General features: G+C 42.5%; 1 protein-coding gene across 9 annotated transcripts in view; it reads right to left on the reverse strand.

The window, feature by feature from the left end:
* The window catches only part of FBXO25 (F-box protein 25), a 60856-nt gene that overhangs the window by 32305 nt on the left and 9329 nt on the right, over window positions 1-19222 (reverse strand). For all 9 annotated transcript variants that reach the window (XM_039531725.1, XM_039531726.1, XM_039531722.1 and 6 more), the window contains exons 3-4: window positions 4000-4103; window positions 2859-2908 (exon numbers count right to left, since the gene is read on the reverse strand). In XM_039531725.1, the coding sequence (XP_039387659.1) occupies window positions 2859-2908; window positions 4000-4103 (154 nt within the window). The remainder of the gene's footprint in view (window positions 1-2858; window positions 2909-3999; window positions 4104-19222) is intronic.

Raw genomic sequence — 19222 nt, forward strand, 5'->3', positions numbered from 1 at the left:
ACGGTCACGCCACTGTAGCAGGAGAGGGGTTGGTGAGTTAGCAGTAGTTCAGTTGTAGGACAGTGGTGGTTAGCATGGGGAAATGGAGAACCCGGGCAGAGTATGTGTTGGGGTGAGTGTGCGCGTGGGCTGGGTCGTGTACATGGTTCATCAGCCAACACCCTTTTGTCTCTGAAGGTGGTATGCGCACCCTGTGCCAGGCATGCGCAGGACTGCTGGAGAGGTACAGTGATAAGTGGCAGTGGAGGCAGCGGGTTCACGCTCATGTGCGAGCAAAGACATTATGTGTATACGTAACTAATACAACTGAAACACGCAAAACTGGAAAATGAAAACAATTTCGTGGAAATCACAAATTCTGCATGAAAAATAAAGTTCCATGAGGAACATTAATTCTGCGCAAATTCTGCATTTGCAGCGGCGCACAATTTTATCAGGAACCATGGGGTAAGTAAACATGTGCTTGTAAGTGCCTGGTAGCCTGCCTCACTACTACACATCTGTTGTAGATATCAGTACACTGCTGTCACATCTTATGTCTGTACTGGCATTGTATGTGGCAGTGACAAGCAATAGAGTTATCTTGGCTTGTATCTTGAGATTAATTGTGTCACTGTGCTTACATTTGCAGGGTGCTGTAGGATAACTTGTCTGTTTGCTCTTGGGATTGTGGGAGGAAATAGTTTAGGCCCACAAAATTCACTTACTGGCAGTAACCAAGCTGATGTAGTAGTGTGCCGTTTGGCTCCCTAGTCACCAGGGAACTACTGCTTTTTATTCATGCAATGTTTTGTTTTTATGTCTCTGCACTAGCTGTTAGATGTGGACAGGGACTTAGGAGGCTGTTTTGGGGCTAGAGGAAATTGAGGTAGCAGCTTGCAGTCAGAAGTAGCATCAAAGCAACTGAACATGGCCAAGTGGACATGGAGGCATGGACTGAGATGATTCTGTTTTTAAATGGCAGATAACCCCTACTTCTGGGTAGGAACACAAGCACACGATGTGTTCTGGTGGGAGCACATGATGATGGAAACACGGGATGACTAGTCATGAGTAAGCTGTGAGGCTGTCCCGGAGGTCATGGATTCCATGACTTTCGGTGACTTCTGCAGCAACCAGCAGCAGCAGTTTGAGTGTGTGGGAGAGGGCTGAGGGTTAGAGGGTGGAGGTGGGTGCAGGGCTCCCCAGCTCCCACTGGCATGGCCCTACAGCTCCTAGGCAGAGGGATCAAGGAGCTCTGCGTGCTGCTCACACCCACAGAATCTGCCCCTGCAGCTCCCATTGGCTGCAGTTTCTGGCCAATGGGAGCTGCGCAGCCAGTGCTTGTGGTGGGAGCAGTGTGCTGATACCCTTGCCCTCTCCACTGCCTAGGAGCTGCACAGACACATGGAGCCAGGTAGGGAGCCTGCCAGCCCCACTAACCTTCCCCTCGCAGCATCACGTGGCCTGGCCCCCTTCCACCCAACACTATAACTTCTCTAGTGCTGGACTCCTGTAACAGGGTCAGCACCGTCCATGACTTTTACTAAAAATACCCATGATGAAAATGTAGCCTTAGCCATGAGCCCAGAACTTTTAAGGACTGCTGCTTCTGGGTAGGAACACAAGCACACTATGACGGAAACGTGGGATGACTAGCCATGACCCCAGAACTTTCACATGAAGAAACACACATTCATGGAACAGAGTAAGATGATTCCCTGGCACTTAAGAGACAGAGCACCCAGATGTGAGAACAAATAATGTTTAGAAGAGCGTTTCTATTGCCCTCTGTAAACTGCCAACTTCAGACTGTTGCAGATCTGTTGGCAATCAGATAAGATGCCGACTTCTCCCCTACTTCTTCAATGTGGACACTCTCTAACACACTGTGCTCTTCCTGGGATGTTCAGGGGAACAGCTCTTGTGAATCGGAGACAAGTTTGTGGACCAGACTAAAGCCATCCTCCTCTGCCTCTTCCTCTCCTTGCTGGCTGGGCTAGGTTACATCTCCATGGACATCCAAATTCTGAACCCACACCCCTCCAAGCCCCACAAATAAGTCCAGGCTGAAACGGGTCTACGTGCTCCTCACAAGGCTTCTCAGAACACAGTCCATTTCATTGTAAAATGAACATGTTGCTGGGGCACTACCACATTTCTTATTCTTTTTCCTAGTCTTCCAATAGCTCACCTCGAGCCCCTTTATTCTCTCACTGCACTGCTGTTTGGTCTGCTCAATCCCATGATCAGCCAGAAGCTCCTCAGATATACCTTTTGTACAGTTTGACACTCTTCTTTGTACAGTTAAAGATGTGGGTTTGGTTTACTTCAGTCCAAAGCTGCACCAAGATTCTGGTGCGTTTGTAAGGCCAGGAGGCTGCATACCAATACACATGCTTCTTAGGGGCCACTGTTCTGCAGTTTCAGACACTGGGGATAGGATAGCTGGGGAAACTGCAAGCAGAGTGGGACTATGCACTTTGAGCAGAGGGAAGTGAAGGTAGACCATTTCTGGTCAGGGCTCGGAGATGGCAAGGTAGAACACATGAATAGGTACCCAGCAGGCTTATGGGAATTAACTGAAGTACCATGGTATCTTAATTGTTGAGCAGCTACAGATACCTTTGTTTTAACTATGTTGACCTCGTGGTAGCAACATGCGTTAAAAGCTACCTTGGGGTCTGCCCTATTGTTCAGAGTGTGATGGCTGCCCCACAATAAGACTGTCTGAATGCATACTGTGTTGAGGGGACGGGGACGACTCAGGGTTGATCATGAGGATAGCATGCAGTGAAGATAAAGCTTAAGATGTGTACTTAAACACCACATGTAATCAGGCAGTAAATAAGGACTGCAAGACAGCTTAGGACACTTACTTCTCTGGTGCTTTCTTTGTGAACATAGATCCACTTTTCACGATAAAAACCTAAAAACAAATAATTAATGTAACAATTGTAACTTTCAGCACACTGAGCAATATTTATTACATAAAAAGTTACACAAATGTATCATTCTTGATAAAACTCTGCAAATGAGGTTTTTAAAGATATTAAGATGCAGGCTACTTACAAAAGTTTGAAACGGCTGATGGATAAACAGTTCCGAAAGTATCTAAGTGACTTAGGCACTTACAACAATTTTATACCATGTAGTAAATTACACATACAAAAAACTAAACAAAAAGAAAATTATTTAGGTTGCAAAGCCAAGCATTCAAAAGTAAGGAAACTCCAGATTTTAGGCTGCACCAGCAACCTATATTCTGCCCTCTTGTGAGTATATATTAGGATACAGTTTTAGTTACATGATCACGTATTTTACACAGGGCCCCACCCTCATTCTGTGCACATACTCTGCTGTCTCCCCAGGAATAGTCTTTGCCCCAGGGTTCCCCTGTGTTGTTCCCTCAATCCCAAGCAGTTTGTGCCCCCTCTCCAGTGTTCTGTATGCCCCTTTCTGTCCCTCCATGCTCTGTGCCTTCAAGGATTGTGGATCACTGTATCCCCCCCAGTTCGTTTTTTTAAACCATTAAGTACCCTAGATGCTGTGATTAAAAGTAAAGGAGGGGGAAAAACAAAATCAATAAAAAATCATTTTTCCAAGAGCTGTTTCACTACTGACAAGTTGAATTAAAATTACATATAAGATTAGCACACGCTTATAAAGCAGCAACTAAAAAGTAAGTTTACATATTCAGAAGAACCTCAGTTTAAAGTAAAACTTCCCCAGAAAAAGAAAATAAAAGCAGCATCAGTAGACTTTGATTATTAAAGTGATATCACAATTCACAAATGTAATTTCATAGGATCATCAAGATCTTATGCTCGCTGATTAATGAGAGTAGTTTAGAAAAGCCGTATCATTTATGTATGCATTATTAATACTGAGTTTTTGTAGAAGCAATACTAAAAAGGATTGGTGAATTATGCCGTTATGAGTAAGCTTTATAGAAATATTTAAATACATGAAAGTTCTGAAACATCCTTCAAACTAGAGCTAAAAGCAATCTAGTCTTACATTGTGATTTTGTGTTATTCCGAAAATGGTCTTTTTTCCTTTTCTTGGCTGCAAATTCACAATCTTCAGTTCTGTATATTTCTTCTTCATCATCAGTTAAGATGCTGAAACAAACACACATTTAATTAAAGAACCATCTAATGATAAGTATTTAACTATAGAGGGCTTGCACCTCACTCTGCCAACTGGAAATTCACAATTTAAAGAGAATATTACGTCAGGGATCTTAGCAGAGAAATTGTCATGTTCAGCACCTCCTGTCTCATTTTCATAATTGTGTAGTATCCTTGTTTCAAATAAATAATAGCTTCCATAGGAACTTCATATTACGGACATATTTAAAAACCTTAAAAAGTGTAATTTAGGAGGAGGAACTAATAAGGAGCCAGCACTATATGATCAAACACCTTTCCTCAAACTGCTATTGTGTGTGCATAGATCACCACTGGCTGATGGACTACAGTCTGGAAACCACTGCAGTCAAGGTTCTCAGATTCCAAGGACAGAAAGGACCACTGTGATCATCTAGTTTGCCCTCCTGTATAACACAGCCCACAGAAATTCACAAAGTAATTCACAGAGCATCCAATCTTGATTTAAAAATTGTTTGTGATGGAGAACACCTCATGACTCTTGGGAAATTGCTTCAATGGATTAATTACCCTCACTGTTAATCATGTATAGCTTATATCCAGTCTGAATTTGTCTAGTTTCAACTTCCGGCCATTAGGATAAGGTCATACCTTTCTCTGTTAGACTGAAGAGCCCATTAGTAAATATTCGTTCCCCATGTAGGTACTTATAAATTGTAATCAAGTCACCCTTCTCGTTCTCCTTGTTAAGCTACATAGATTGAGCTTCTTCAGTCTACCGCTATAAAGCATGTTTTCTAATCCTTTAATCTTTCTTGTGGATTTTCTTTGAAATCTCTCCAATTTATCAACATCTTTCTTGAATTGTGGATACCTGAACTAGACACACTATTCCAGCAGTGGTTGTACCAACGCTAAAGAGAGAGGTAAAAACTTCTCTATTCCTACTTGAGATACCCATTTATGGATCCAAGGATTGCATTAGCCATAGCATTGCACTGGGAGTTCATGTTCAGCTGATTATCCACATGACCTCCAAATCTTTTTCAGAGTCACTCCCTTCCCAAGATAGAGTCCCCTGTCCTGAATGCATGGCCTACATTCTTTGTTCCTAGATGTAGGCATTTACTTTTAGTCATATTAAAACATTGTTTTATTGCACTCAGATTACCAAGTGATCCAGATTGCTCTGTGTAGGGTACCTGTCATCTTCATTATTTGCCACTCCCACAATTTGAGTCATCTGCAAACTTTACCAATGACGACGTAATGTTTTCTTCCAGGTCATTAATAAAAATGTTAAGCAGCATATAGTAAAGAACCAATCTCAACACCCTACCATTTAAAGATGATTCTCCATTTAAAACTACATTGTGACACCTATGAGTTAGTCAGTTTTAATCCATTTAATGTGTGCCAAGTTAATTTTAAATCGTTCTAGCTTTTTAAATCACAATATCATGCGGTACCAAATCAAATGACTTACAGAAATTGAAGTATATTAAAATTAATACACTATTTCCTTTATCAACCAAGCCTGTAAGATCCTCAAAAAAGGTACCAAGACAGAATCTGTTTTTTCATAAACCCATACTGATTGGCATTAATTATATTATCCTCCTTTATTTCTTAACTGACTCTCATATTAGCCACCTCATTATCTTGATTGGGATCAATGTCATACCAACAGGCTTATAATTACCTGGGTCGTCCCATTTACCCTTTTTAAACATTAGCACAAAATTAGCTTCCTTCCTGTCTTCTGGAACTTCCCTGGTGTTCCAAGACTTAGTGAAAGCAACATTAAAATCCAGTACGCTCCTCAGCCCGCTCTTTTAAAACTCTTGGGACACAAGTTACCAGACTTGCCAATTTAAAAATGTCTAACTTTGGTAGCTGCTGTTTAACTTCGAGATACTAGTGGAATGGAAAGAGTGATATCATATGATTACATAATCTGTATCCCCCCCGCCTAAATATAAGAGAAATTTGTATTGACCCTTTCAGCCTTTTCTGCATTATTATTGATAATTCTATGATTTCCATATAGTAATAGACCAAGATAGAAAGCTGGCTAGATTGTTGGACTCAACGGGTAGTGATCAATGGCTCAATGTCTAGTGGGCAGCCGGTATCAAGCGGAGTGTCCCAGGGGTCAGGCCTGGGGACAGTTTTGTTCAACATTTTTATTAATGATCTGGATGATGGGATGAATTGCACCCTCAGCAAGTTTGCAGATGACACTAAGCTGGGGGGAGAGGTAGGGTAGGGATAGGGTCCAGAGTGACCTAGACAAATTGGAGAATTAGGCCAAAAGAAATCTGATGAGGTTCAACAAGGACAAATGCAGAGTCCTGCACTTAGGATGGAAGAATCCCATGCACAGCGCGCTATAGGCGGGGGACAGACTGGCTAAGCAGCAGTTCTGCATAAAAGGACCTGGGGATTACAGTGGATGAGAAGCTGGATATGAGTCAGCAGTGTGCCCTTGTTGCCAGGAAGGACAACCGCATATTGGGCTGCATTACTAGCAGCACTGCCAGCAGATCAAGGGAAGTGATTATTCCCCACTATTCAGCACTGGTGAGGCCACACCTGGAGTATTGCGTCCAGTTTTGGGGCCCCCACTATAGAAGGGATGTGGACAAATTGGCGAGAGTCCAGCAGAGGGCAACAAAAATGATTAGGGGGCTGGGGCACATGACTTATGAGGAAAGGCTGAGGGAACTGGGGTTATTTAGTCTGCAAAAGAGAAGAGTGAGGTGGGATTTGATAGCCTTCAATTACGTGAAGGGGGGTTCCAAAGAGGATGGAGGTAGGCTGTTCTCCGTGGTGGCAGATAACAGAACAAGAAGCAATGGTCTCAAGTTGCAGTGGGGGAGGTTTAGGTTGGATATTAGGAAACACTATTTCACTAGGAGGGTTGTGAAGCACTAAAATGGGTTACCCTAGGGAGGTGGTGGAATCTCCATCCTTAGAGGTTAAGGCCTGGATGGGATGATTTAGTTGGCGTTGGTCCTGCTTTGAGCAGGGGGTTGGACTAGATGACCTCCTGAGGTCTCTTCCGACCCCAATCTTCTATCATTCTATGAATACCATTGTTAGGATTCTTTTTATTTCTAATATACTTAAACTCCTTCTTATTGTTTTTATGTCTACCGGCCATAGATATCGCTGTGTCCATTTGCTTCCTTTATCAATTTTTTACAATTCCTACTTTCTCATTACTATCAACTTCCCTTTTCTTCTATTCATATATATTATTTTGAGGAAGGCCAGTAACAAGCTTTAGCACTCTAAGGGAACATGATCTCTTGCAGAAAAAAACCCGACAAGAATGTTTTTTCCATTTACTAAGTGCCACAGAAATACAGTATACGACTGAAACACCGTTGCTACAGTTGAACAAAGCTTTCAGTGAGGTATTTGTTGTAGCAGAGATTATCTGACTAGGATCACAACGTTAGTTGTTTTAAGCTGTCACTACAATATTGAGGAAAGTGCTATTGTACTGGAGATTTTCGAGGATGTGGTCAGATAGGGTTGGAGCAATCTAATTGCAAACTGTCATCATTATCCTCAACAACGTATGTCTGCACTGATATGTTCCTATGAAGTAAACAAAAAAGGAGAATATTTTTTTTAAAACCCCATGCTTGTTTGAGATGGGAAATTAGTTTTAGTGAACTATTTTGACTTTCACATAGTAACTTCGTATATATATATATATATATCTTGAATTACTATTCAAGAATAGACTTTAAGGTCCATTATGGTACGTGTTTCCATATTACTGTTATCTTACTGTTTTTATATATTATAAAATATATACTGTTATCTTACTGTTTTATTTATATACATATATATATATAAATAAAACAGTAAGATAACAGTAATATGGAAACACGTACCATAATGGACCTTAAAGTCTATTCTTGAATAGTAATTCACTACACAGTTAAGCTTCCCTGCCAAAAAAATTGAAGTGTTTGGTAACAACTAAAGCAAGTTTTATATCCCGCAAAATCCTGGATTACTTTCATCTTGTCTACAATTAATGAACATAACATAGAACATATAGAAAGAAGGTAAGGGTCAGAGGGTCAGTCCAATCTGTCCCAGTATCTCTGCCTGTGCCAGGTGCAATGCAGTGCCCCAGGGAGGTGAACCAACCTAACATGCAATGATCAATCTCTCTCTCTCCTGCCATCCATCCATCTCCTCTGAGGCACTAGGGACACCGGGACACTTACCCATGCCTGGCTAAGCCATTTTATGGACTTAGCCACCATGATTTATCAGTTCCTTTTAAACATTGTTATAGTCTAGCCTTCACAACCTCCTCAGGTAGTCCACAGTTCCACACAAGTTGCGCTGCTAGAAGAGAGAAAGACTTTTTTTTTTTTTTTAAACCTGCTGCCTATTAATTTCATTTGCTGCCTATTAATTTCATTTTGAAGAACTGTCAATAGGGTGTTGGGAGAAAACACTGTAGACCCTAGAGCTGAAGTTGAAAAATCATTTTGGAAAAAATAAGAAGTTTTTACAAATGCAAAGAATAAAATGCTAATGCAAAGTAAAGAGGTTTGTAACACAATGCACATTTTTATGCTTTGATCTAAGTGCTTCATCCACTATTTGAATATATTTTAACACAAATTACAACACATATCTATTGTGCTAAATTGTGATTTATTTTAAAGCAAAGTTGTTACAATTATGTCTAAGACACAGAAAACTTAGCAAGACAGTGATACAATTCCCCCAAAACAAAGATTTAGAGAGTTATTTTGCAGAAGGGAAATTTCTGACTGAAGGGTATTTTTTACACAACTACTGCTTAAGAAAAACCAGTAGTTGTTTTTACCTTTTAAGGTAGTAAATCCTTCTTGGAGAGTGATCAAATGAGAGACGCAATACATATCAGATAACTTTCAACTTTAAAAGCAGCAATTCTGACCAAGTGCAGAATTTATTGCCTGATTTAAATTACCCACTGATTTTACAGCCACTAATGTTGAACAGTAAATCACATGAGACTGTTTCAGTCAGTCATTCAAGAGAAGAAACTGGAAATGTAATATTATACATTAATGTCAAAACACACATAAAAAACCCCTTAGTTTAAGTTACGCAAGTAAGGGAGTAAAGGCATTTACAAATAAACAGATTTAATAAAATATCTACCTTATTGATAAACATTTTAATACCCATCACTGATTTGGCTGAGCTCCCCTAGCTGGACACTTGCTAGACTGCTGTGAGGAGATCCAATCCTGAATCTCACCTATTCCTAGCTAGATGGTGTTAGGTAGAGCTTAGGCATTGTCCCAGGCTTCCTGCCTCTAGCCACGCACTCCAGGTGCAGATCTCATGTCTGACACCACTTTTTGTAGTGGAAATCCTGCAGTCCAATTGCCTAAGGCCCTGCAACTAGTGATGTCTTCCCCAGCTTTTTGAGTGTTCCTCAGAATCTCACTAAAAGGTGGGAACCTTCTGTTTGCAGTTCACCTCTTAGGGATACAAAATAGTGAAAGCAAATAGAGAGACAGACTTTGTATGAGATTATCAAATATCACTCTTCACTTATGTAGCACAAGAAATATACAGATCTATAAAAAAACAAACAAACAATGAACACGCCTGTGTGCTTTTCCCTACTTCAGGTTCCTTGCCACTCTTGAGATTTCTTTGGGCTTAGCCAGAGCTTTCTGCAGTGTCTGGGATCCTTTTCCTGCAGCTCATGGGTCTCTTCAAAATCATGGAGCATTCCTAGGTCGGCTAGCTTTCTCTGCCTTGACTGGTTTTGCAAACGCACACAACCCTCCCAGAAAAGCATGCCATTTTCTTCCCATCTCCTGCCCAAAGTTGCCTGTCTCAGTTAATCTCTTGAGTTTATATGTCCCACCACCAGCACCTGGTTCCTTTGTTGTAATTGTTGGAAATTTTCTTCTCTCCACTTCTCCAACCTCCTGCAGAGAGACACAGTCGAACTGGTTCTCTTGGGCTTCAGCCAACCCATTGTGCCAAAGTGCTTCCACCTGAATAGGTGACCATTACAAGACTAACAATCCACCACTGTATGTAGTCTGGGAGAGACATGCTACAGCTGTCACCAAATGGTGTATTTCACATCTGCATAGAGGCATTTAATAGTACATCATCTTCATAACTACCACTACAATTCACAAGTTCTACATAAACAGCTTCCCCAAATTGTCACAACTTTAAACAACATATATATAGTCCAGTGATAAAAGGGTGACCCAAGAAGATTATCTGAAGAACTATTTTAGAAGCTGTGATCATGCTGTTTTGCAATGGTTTTATATACTTAATATATTCTTGAGAAGCAAAAAATTAGAGTCCCTCCTGCTCCCATTCCTCTTTATCACGTTTATTTAAAAAAAACAAAAAACCATACTCACCTGTACATTAAAAACACAGTTGTTTGTTTTTTTTAAAGCTAGGGAAAAAAACTCCATAGCACAGCATAAAGTCAAAGCAGTTTCTTAAAGTGAGGCTTTGCTTTCCATGTCAGCAGATAACTAGAGGAAACAGCAATGCTAACCATACAAAGACATAAAGATAAGCATGAGTGCTTACTTTTCAAAACACTGATAACTAAGATTGTCTTCACTGTGAAGGCAGCCAACCTTGTGCAGATAAGCAGAATCGCTAAAGCCATAGGACACTGAGGCTCAACAATAAGTAAAATTGCTTTTATTTCCCCAGCCAGCATCATTCTTTGACAGAAAAAGTGTATACAAGCCTTATACCACTCATGAGTATTCACTTTTATTAAAACAGCTGAGTTTGCCATATGAACCTATTTTTCATTGTCAGTTTAGATTTAAGAAGCATCAGCAATAGCCTAGATGTTGTAAATCACCAGGGCAAGTAAAAGTGCATTTGAAAACAACCCACACCTAGGCATTAAATGGCAAACATTAAATTACATCAATCCATTGCTATTCGTTGATACTAGTTAAATCCAGACTGAGTGTTAAACTATTTTTTATCAAAGTGACGTAACTCAGGGTACTGGAAGTTTTCAGATGAAGGTCTTTTTAACACCAGAAATATTGTCCTATTCAGCAAAAACTGTGTTTAGCTTTTGCCCTGCAGATATTCAAGTCACAGAAACAGTCTCTTCTAGACTTTCAGAGCTGAACTAAGAGTCCAATTTAAACTGAAAGCGAGATTTTGGGCTCTAATCCTGCAATTTGCTCTGGCAGACAAACCCCTGTGCTTCTGAAAAATTCTACTTCTTCAAATTCTAAATAAAAAGTACAAATGAATTTCTTGGTAAAGTGGGGAACCCATAAACCTACAAATAGCGTAGCATATCAAAATGCCAGAACATGGGCTTCCTTCATAGAGTCATAATATAGTAACAGTGCTCTCATAAGGACTTTGCGTAAAGCTGTGTTAAGAAGTAATTAAAACTTTAGAAATACTTGACAGGACCATCCAAAACCACATAAATCACCCCACTAGTGCAGCATGCTTCTTTCAGAACACAGTGACAAACAGCAAATGGTCTGTAAGTGAGTGAACCAAAACCCACTAAGATCTTGTTAGCTGCAACTGAACACAGTATGAGAGATTGGTATGTTAACTGCAACACACAGACTAGAGATACCTCACAAAGAGAGTGTACTTGTTACAGCAAATTTATTTTGTGCCGCAGTAGTTTTAACCGAGACCAGGACCAAATCTACAGATGCCTTTCTAATACCACAACCCTTCTTTTGTTGACAAAACTCCTAACTTACTGCTAACAATTTCCTGCAGAGCAAAAACCAGTGCTTTTTTTTTTTTTTAAATGGCCTAACTGGTAGAATTCCCCACTCTGGCACTTGGAGTGCAGAAGGCGGGGCCCGCAAGAATTCTAAAAATTAATACTGGCCACTCCAGGGTTGTATTAAACTCTCAAGGTCACAGCCTCTCTCTGACCTTGGATGGGTAGATGCCGCCACCACCCAAGAGCAAAAAAACCGCTTTGGACCCAGGAAGGCGCATTTGGGAATTCCTCCCAGTGGGGTACCCTCAAGCCCTTTCACCCCAATCCAGGGAAGGGCTGAGAAAGAAAACAAAGGAAATCAGCTGTTGCCACCAGCTAATTAAACAACATATGCACAAACCTCTTAGGACACAAAAAACCCAATCCTCTTCTTAAAAAAGGTAAATTTTATTAAAAACAAAAAGAAAGAAAATACATCTGGAACTTAGGTTATTGCTAGATTTAAAAAGAGCAAATATACCTCTACCCCGATATAACACAAATTTGGATATAACGCGGTAAAGTGGTGCTCCGGGGGGGCAGGGCAGGGCTGCGCACTCCAGTGGATCAAAGCAAGTTCACTATAATGCAGTTTCACCTAAAACACGGTAAGATTTTTTGGCTCCCGAGGACAGCATTATATCGAGGTAGAGGTGTATAATAATCAACCATCAAGAATGGTTTTCTTGAGGTCCAGCTTAATGGTTACAAGCAAAACAAAAGCATTTGGGGGTTAGCACAGAGGAGCCCATAAGCCTTACAGAAATAGAAGAGAAACCTAATCGTGTCTTTTTAGACATTTCCTGATCTACTTACATATCTGGGGGTTCAAACTGAGTAGTTCTAGGTATGATCTGGTGATTTTCATACCTGGTTTACAGCTTTTTAAAGCATAGATTCAGCCTTCTTTCTGCTCTGTTCCCTCTCTCCAGAGAGCAACATACAGACAGACAGACAAAAGGAAAGTTCTTTCCCAATTTAAAAAAGTTCTAGCCCTCCCATTAGCTCTCTTGGTCAGGTGCCCACTCTCTTCCTTTTTTTAACCCTTTACAAGTAAAGCAAGTAGAGAATAGCTACTAACAGGATTTTGTAGCTAACTGGTTGGCTAAGTGTCCATAAAAGGGAGCTCTCCCTCCACCCCTTCATTTATCACAGGTTTTAAGTGACAGAGGAAGAAACCCATTCTTTATTAGCCCATTTCTGCTGACATACCAACCTTTTTATTTTTACCTGTAAGACATATGTAAGAGTTGCATTCAATGTAATGGTAAAGTTCTTCTATCTGGGAGATAGTCACACACAGCTCCCACTGTTCAGCCATTCTGCACTGTCCACAGGTTTTCTCCAAAATTCCTCTTTCAGGAAAAAAAAAAAATCCTCAAGGCAATGATATGCCTTTAGGAGGAATTTGCAGAGACAAACTACAATAGACATGTCAATGTTCAACCAACAGCTAGTTTTATATTACATGTTTAAGTGCATTTTTATAAGTTCAAGGTGCCTCATTCTGGCTGCTAAGCAAAACAGGCGCCTAGTTGTTTCTTTCTCAGAATGAAGTCTTTCCAACCTACAATAGTGTTTTCGGGGGAAAGGTAGCAGAGCACAATCTGAAAGACTATCCCCATGAAAGACAGTCACCTGCAACAACTGTCGAAGAAGTGCTTGAATGGTTCCCTGTAATTTCTTCACCGCTAGAAAATTAATCTCTGCACTGTATGGCTCTGGACTCCAAGATTAATAGGACTTTAGGATAGAATAGGTGAGCATTTCTTTCTGTGGATATTCCAGTCATGTGGCAGAGAAGTTTCACTCCTGGCTGTATAAAGAGAAACTTCTCTAGAAGGATGAAATTTTGGCTGAGAAGACCATCTAAACTGGAACTTCAGATTTTTTACAGTATGGACCAGATTTTAGTAAAGAGTGCCTGCATTTGTAAACCTTGTGGCAACTATAGCAGTCAGTCAGGCTAAAGAGTATTTCTGTGATTTTCACTATTTTACAGAAAAAAGTTTTGTCACTAATTTCCATCCTTAACAGTAGTACCCTGTTCATCAAACTAAAGTGGTACTGTCTCCATCAGCACACTCATTTCTAAATACTTCAGTTTCTTGGACGTGATGGGCACAATTTCACGCCCCTTACACCAACCAGCAAAAGGGCTGCAAAATTGGAGCCTCTATTTTCCATTCCAGTTTCCATAAATGTATTTAAATTTATATCCAACAATTTAAGGGTTTAGGAATAATCCTCAAATTGTTTCTGCATAATGCTGTTTATTTACAGTTAAATGGCTGTTTGCTCCAGACTACAGTTTTCATTAGGTACTGTTTTTTAGCCAGTTTACAACTGAATTACCTGAGGCAAGAGATGTTTAACCGAGTCACTGACCAGTCCCTCAGTTTCCAAGAGAACCCCATTCCCTAACCATTAGATAATTATTCTCCTTTAATTGAATATTATGAATAAGTGCCAGAAGTGTCCCAAATTATTTACAGAGACAGGATCAAATAAAATTCAAAACTGAATATTTTCCCCAAATTAAGAACATAAGAATGGCCTCCTGGGTCAGACCAGTGGTCCATCTAGTCCAGTATCCTGTCTTCTGACAAGTGGCTGGGGCCAGATGTTTCAGAGGGAATGAACAGAACAGGGTAATTATTGAGTGATCCATCCTTTATCGTCAAGCCCCAGCTTCTGGCAGTCAGAAGTACAGAAACTTATTCGTTCATAAATTTTTATGCTAAAAAAGCATTGTGTTTAACTTTCCCAGGGGCACTAAAAAACTCTGAATCAAATGTATCAATGCCTACATCTACCCCTTACCTCAAATATAACAAGAATACCAGCAACAGTACAGCAATTTTCAGTCAGTTAAATTCAAGCTCTCTCTATATAACAAACAAAACTGAACTGAACGTAAAAAATGAATAAACCAAATTCACTTTATCAAACTTCACAAAGTAAGTTAAGCAACGTCACTCACCCCCATTCACTTCCATTCCTCTCCCAATGATGGATTTTAGAGAGAGGGAAATAGCATCACAATTACCTTTTACTGCAATTTAAGCCTAAGGAAATAGTCCATTACCATTACATAGCAACTGTCCTTGAAAGACTGTGTTTGAATTTTATATATAAAAGCCAACAAAAGTTCTCATTTGAAATTGATGTTCCCCAAAGCCAGCAAACATCCAAGCACTAACATTAGCGTTACTGCAGATTTTTTTTACATTTTTTTTGGTAAATCCACTTTTGGAGAATCGACTTGTTTTTATAGGCTTGTTAGAAACCTCTCTAAAATGAGTTTAGCTCTTGTCTACTCACTTTCACAGACTGAAAGGGAACAGTTAGACCACTATGCACAGTAGTCCCTTTATAAAGAAAGCATACAGCACATTCATGGATGCTGTAAAATATACTATTACTCAAGGACCACTTACAACATGCTACTTCCATTAGCTGGAATTAATTGTCCCACATTTAATCAAGCTTTATTCTTCCTCATTTAGTGCTACATTTCATTTTCAAAAGTAAAAAGGGGTTGATGGGATTAGTTTTCCTTCAATTTCTGTATTTATTTTTTTTTGTTTCAAAGGAGCTTAGAGTGCTATTGTAGGCCTTGTCTACACTACAGGACTATTTCGAATCTACTTAAGTCGAATTTGTGGATTCGACCTTAATAAGTCGAATTTGTGTATCCATACTAAATACACAAATTCGAACTTCTGAGTCCACATTCACGGGGCCAGCTTCGACTTTGGAAGCGGTGCACTGTGGGAAGCTATCCCACAGTTCCCGCACTCCCCGCTGCCCATTGGAATTGTGGGATTTCCCCCCAATGCATGCTGGGGGGAAAAATGTGTCGAGGGTGGTTTTGGGTAACTGTCGTCATTGAACCGTCAATCACGCCCTCCCTCTCTTCCTTGAAAGCGCCGGCGGGAAATCTGTTCGCGCCCTTGTCTGGTCGGTTACAGCGCGGACGCCACAGCACTGCGAGCATGGAGCCCGCTGCGATCATCGCTGCACTTATGGCCGTTGTCAACTCCTCGCACCTTATCGTCCACCTCTTCCACAGTCAGCTGCTGAGAAACCGGGCGAGGAGGCTCCGGCAGCGCGGTGAGGAGAGTGGCACAGACCTCTCAGAAACCAGGGTACGCCGGGCAGTGGAGATCATGGTGGCAATGGGTCACGTTCATGGTGTGGAACGGCGATTCTGGGCCCGGGAAACAAGCACAGACTGGTGGGACCGCATAGTGCTGCAGGTCTGGGATGACACAGAGTGGCTGCGAAACTTCAGGATGCGTAAGGGCACTTTCCTTGAACTGTGTGACTTGCTGTCCCCTGCCCTGAAGCGCCAGGACACAAGGATGCGAGCAGCCCTGACTGTGCAGAAGCGAGTGGCCATAGCCCTCTGGAAACTAGCCACGCCAGACAGCTACCGGTCAGTAGCGAACCACTTTGGCGTGGGCAAATCTACCGTGGGGATTGCTGTCATTCAAGTAGCCCACGCAATCGTTCAGCAACTGCTCTCAAAGATAGTGACTGTCGGAAATGTCCAGGTCATCATAGATGGCCGCGCGATGGGATTCCCAAACTGCGGTGGGGCTATAGATGGGACTCACATCCCTATCCTGGCACCAGCCCACCAGGCCAGCGAGTACATTAACCGAAGGGCTACTTTTCAATGGTGCTGCAAGCTGTGGTGGACCATAGGGGCGTTTACCAACATCAACGTCGGGTGGGCGGGCAAGGTTCATGGCCGCGTGTGTTCAGGAACTCTGGTCTGTTTAGATGCCTCCAGGCAGGTACTTTCTTCCCGGACCACAAAATAACGGTTGGGGATGTGCAGATGCCTACAGTGATCCTCGGGGACCCGGCCTACCCGCTAATGCCCTGGCTCATGAAGCCCTATACAGGCGCCTTGGACACTGAAAAGAACTCTTCAACTACCGGCTGAGCAAGTGCAGAATGGTGGTGGAGTGTGCTTTCGGACGTCTCAAGGGAGATGGCGGACCTTACTGACTCACTCGGACATCAGCGAAAGAATATCCCGTAGTTATTGCTGCTTGCTGTGTGCTCCACAATCTCTGTGAGAGCAAGGCGAGACCTTTTGGCCGCTTGGGAGGTTGAGGCAAATCGCCTGGCTGCTGTTTACGATCAGCCAGACACCCGTGCTGAGAGAATATCCCAGCGGGAAGCGATATGCATCAGGGAGGCTTTGAAAGCGAGTTTCCTCGCAGAGCAGGGTAACCTGTGACTGTCCACTTGATTTTAAGAGAGCCTGATCATAAACCAAGTTTCCCCCACTTCCCAAGGACGTTTTAAAACTAAGGACATGTTTTAGTAATTAATAATAAATCTTTCGTTGACTTTGCATTTCTGTTTCTTCGTTGAAACATGGAAGCATTCTGTGCTGGTTAAGGTATGCACTGATGGGTGGGTTTGCAGGAAGGGGAGGGGTGCCGTCTTTGGATAGGGGTTACCATGACGGCTGTGGGTTTGGGCGTTGGAAGGGGTGAGGGGAAGGGTGAGTATCTGCCCCTGGATGAGGTCTCTTTTTGGGGCTCAGGGCACCGGGGAGGTCCAAGTGCATGTGAAGGGAAGCCTGCCTTTACATTCGGGGATGGCAGGCACCAGGACCCTGAGCAAGCATACACATCAAGGAAAGACCCGGGGCAGCATACACCACACAGACTGTCCCTGGTGCCTAGTGACTGCAGTCTGTGTGTGCCCTGCAGTTGACCCTGCAGCCAAGTCTGTAGCATGGCACTGTGGGCTATGCACTGACATTACAATCCCCCCCCCCCCACAGAACAACAGAAAGTCTTCTGACACCAGAAATGTGACGGAAACAGTCAGTAACACCAAACCGCTTTTAATAATGTAGTACACAGTGGGGGGTTTGAACTTGGAGTTGGGACTGGTTGATGCTGTAAGGAAAGAGCTTGTACAAATTTACAGCGTGAGAGTGTGCTGCGGTGCAGGGACAGTTCTCACGGCCCCTACCGCCCCTCCTTCTTGTAACTTTGGGTGAGGGGGGGACAGGACTTCCTGGCGTTGGAGGGCGGTTGCAGATGCACTGCAGGGGGGCTCTCTCCTCCTGACTGCGGTCTTGCAGAACATCTACAAGGCGTCGGAGCGTGTCCGTTTGCTCCCTCATTAGACCAAGCAGCGTTTGAGTCGCCTGCTGGTCTTCCTGCCGCCACCTATCCTCCCGTTCCAGGTGTGTGCGATGCTGCTGACACAGGCTCTCCCTCGACTGTCTCTGCTCTGCCGCCTCCGCTCTGGAGCTGGCCATCAGTTCCTGGAACATGTCGTCCCTAGTCTTTTTCTTTCGGCGTCTAATCTGAGCCAGCCTCTGCGAGGATGGCGGGCAGTCCAGGAAGGAGCGAAGCTGTGTGATGCGAAAAGTAGGTGATTTCCTTGAACAAATACATGTTTGCCAACAGTAAACACAGTCTAGTCAGTTTCAGTTAAGAAGACCAAACAGGGAACCAAGTCTCAGGAGATCTCAGAACTAGTCCGAGATTTCGGAATACGCTCTCATTGGCGGCGCGATTGCACTGGATAGCGCTGGCGAGGAGAGAGACAGCTGCATCCCTCTTGCACAAAGTCCTGGTAAGCCTTACAGTACAGAGTGCTTATCAGTTAGTGCTTAGCTGTGCTCTCCTGCTGGAGGCAATGTGCAAAGCAGAAAAGATGAGCGTTATGCGGCATCTCCGCCAGTGCACGGAAAGATCACTGTATGCTTTTCCTCTGAGGCCTGCAACACGTGGCTGTTAAGCGAGGGTCATTCTTATGCAAAGTAAAACTCTGTTAGCGAGGGTCATTCTTATGCAAAGTAAAAGTCTACCATTCACAATAGTAACAGTACACTAATTCCACTAATTAGATGCAGCACTTCCACAATGACATCACCCTGAGGCGTGTCAGGTGGACTCAGAGAGAGCGGATGCTAACAGAAGCCCTGCACAGACCAGGACCATACGCTGCCATGCTCGAGAGGCGATGGTCCCCTGTACCTGAGGATGGCATGGCGCGGAAGAGTGTGCTTCAACGGAGCACCCAATAAAGCACCTCTCCAAGAAACCTCTTGCTGAGGCTTTTCCAGCTGCTCTCTGAGAGCTTTTTTGAACTATCCCCAGAGGACTATTGCTCCATTCCTATATGTGTAGACCTGCTGTTTGTATAGTTTCATATTTAAAAATTTTTATATAGTATTTCTATTTTTTATATATATCCCTGTTTCTTAAAAAAATAAATGTTTCCCTGTTTGTAGCACTTACCGCCTGATCCTTCCCCTGATTCCGAGTCCGGGTTCACGGGCGGGGACGGTTGGTAGGGG

Source organism: Mauremys reevesii, linkage group 3 (assembly GCF_016161935.1).
Source record: "Mauremys reevesii isolate NIE-2019 linkage group 3, ASM1616193v1, whole genome shotgun sequence".
NCBI lineage: Eukaryota > Metazoa > Chordata > Testudines > Geoemydidae > Mauremys > Mauremys reevesii.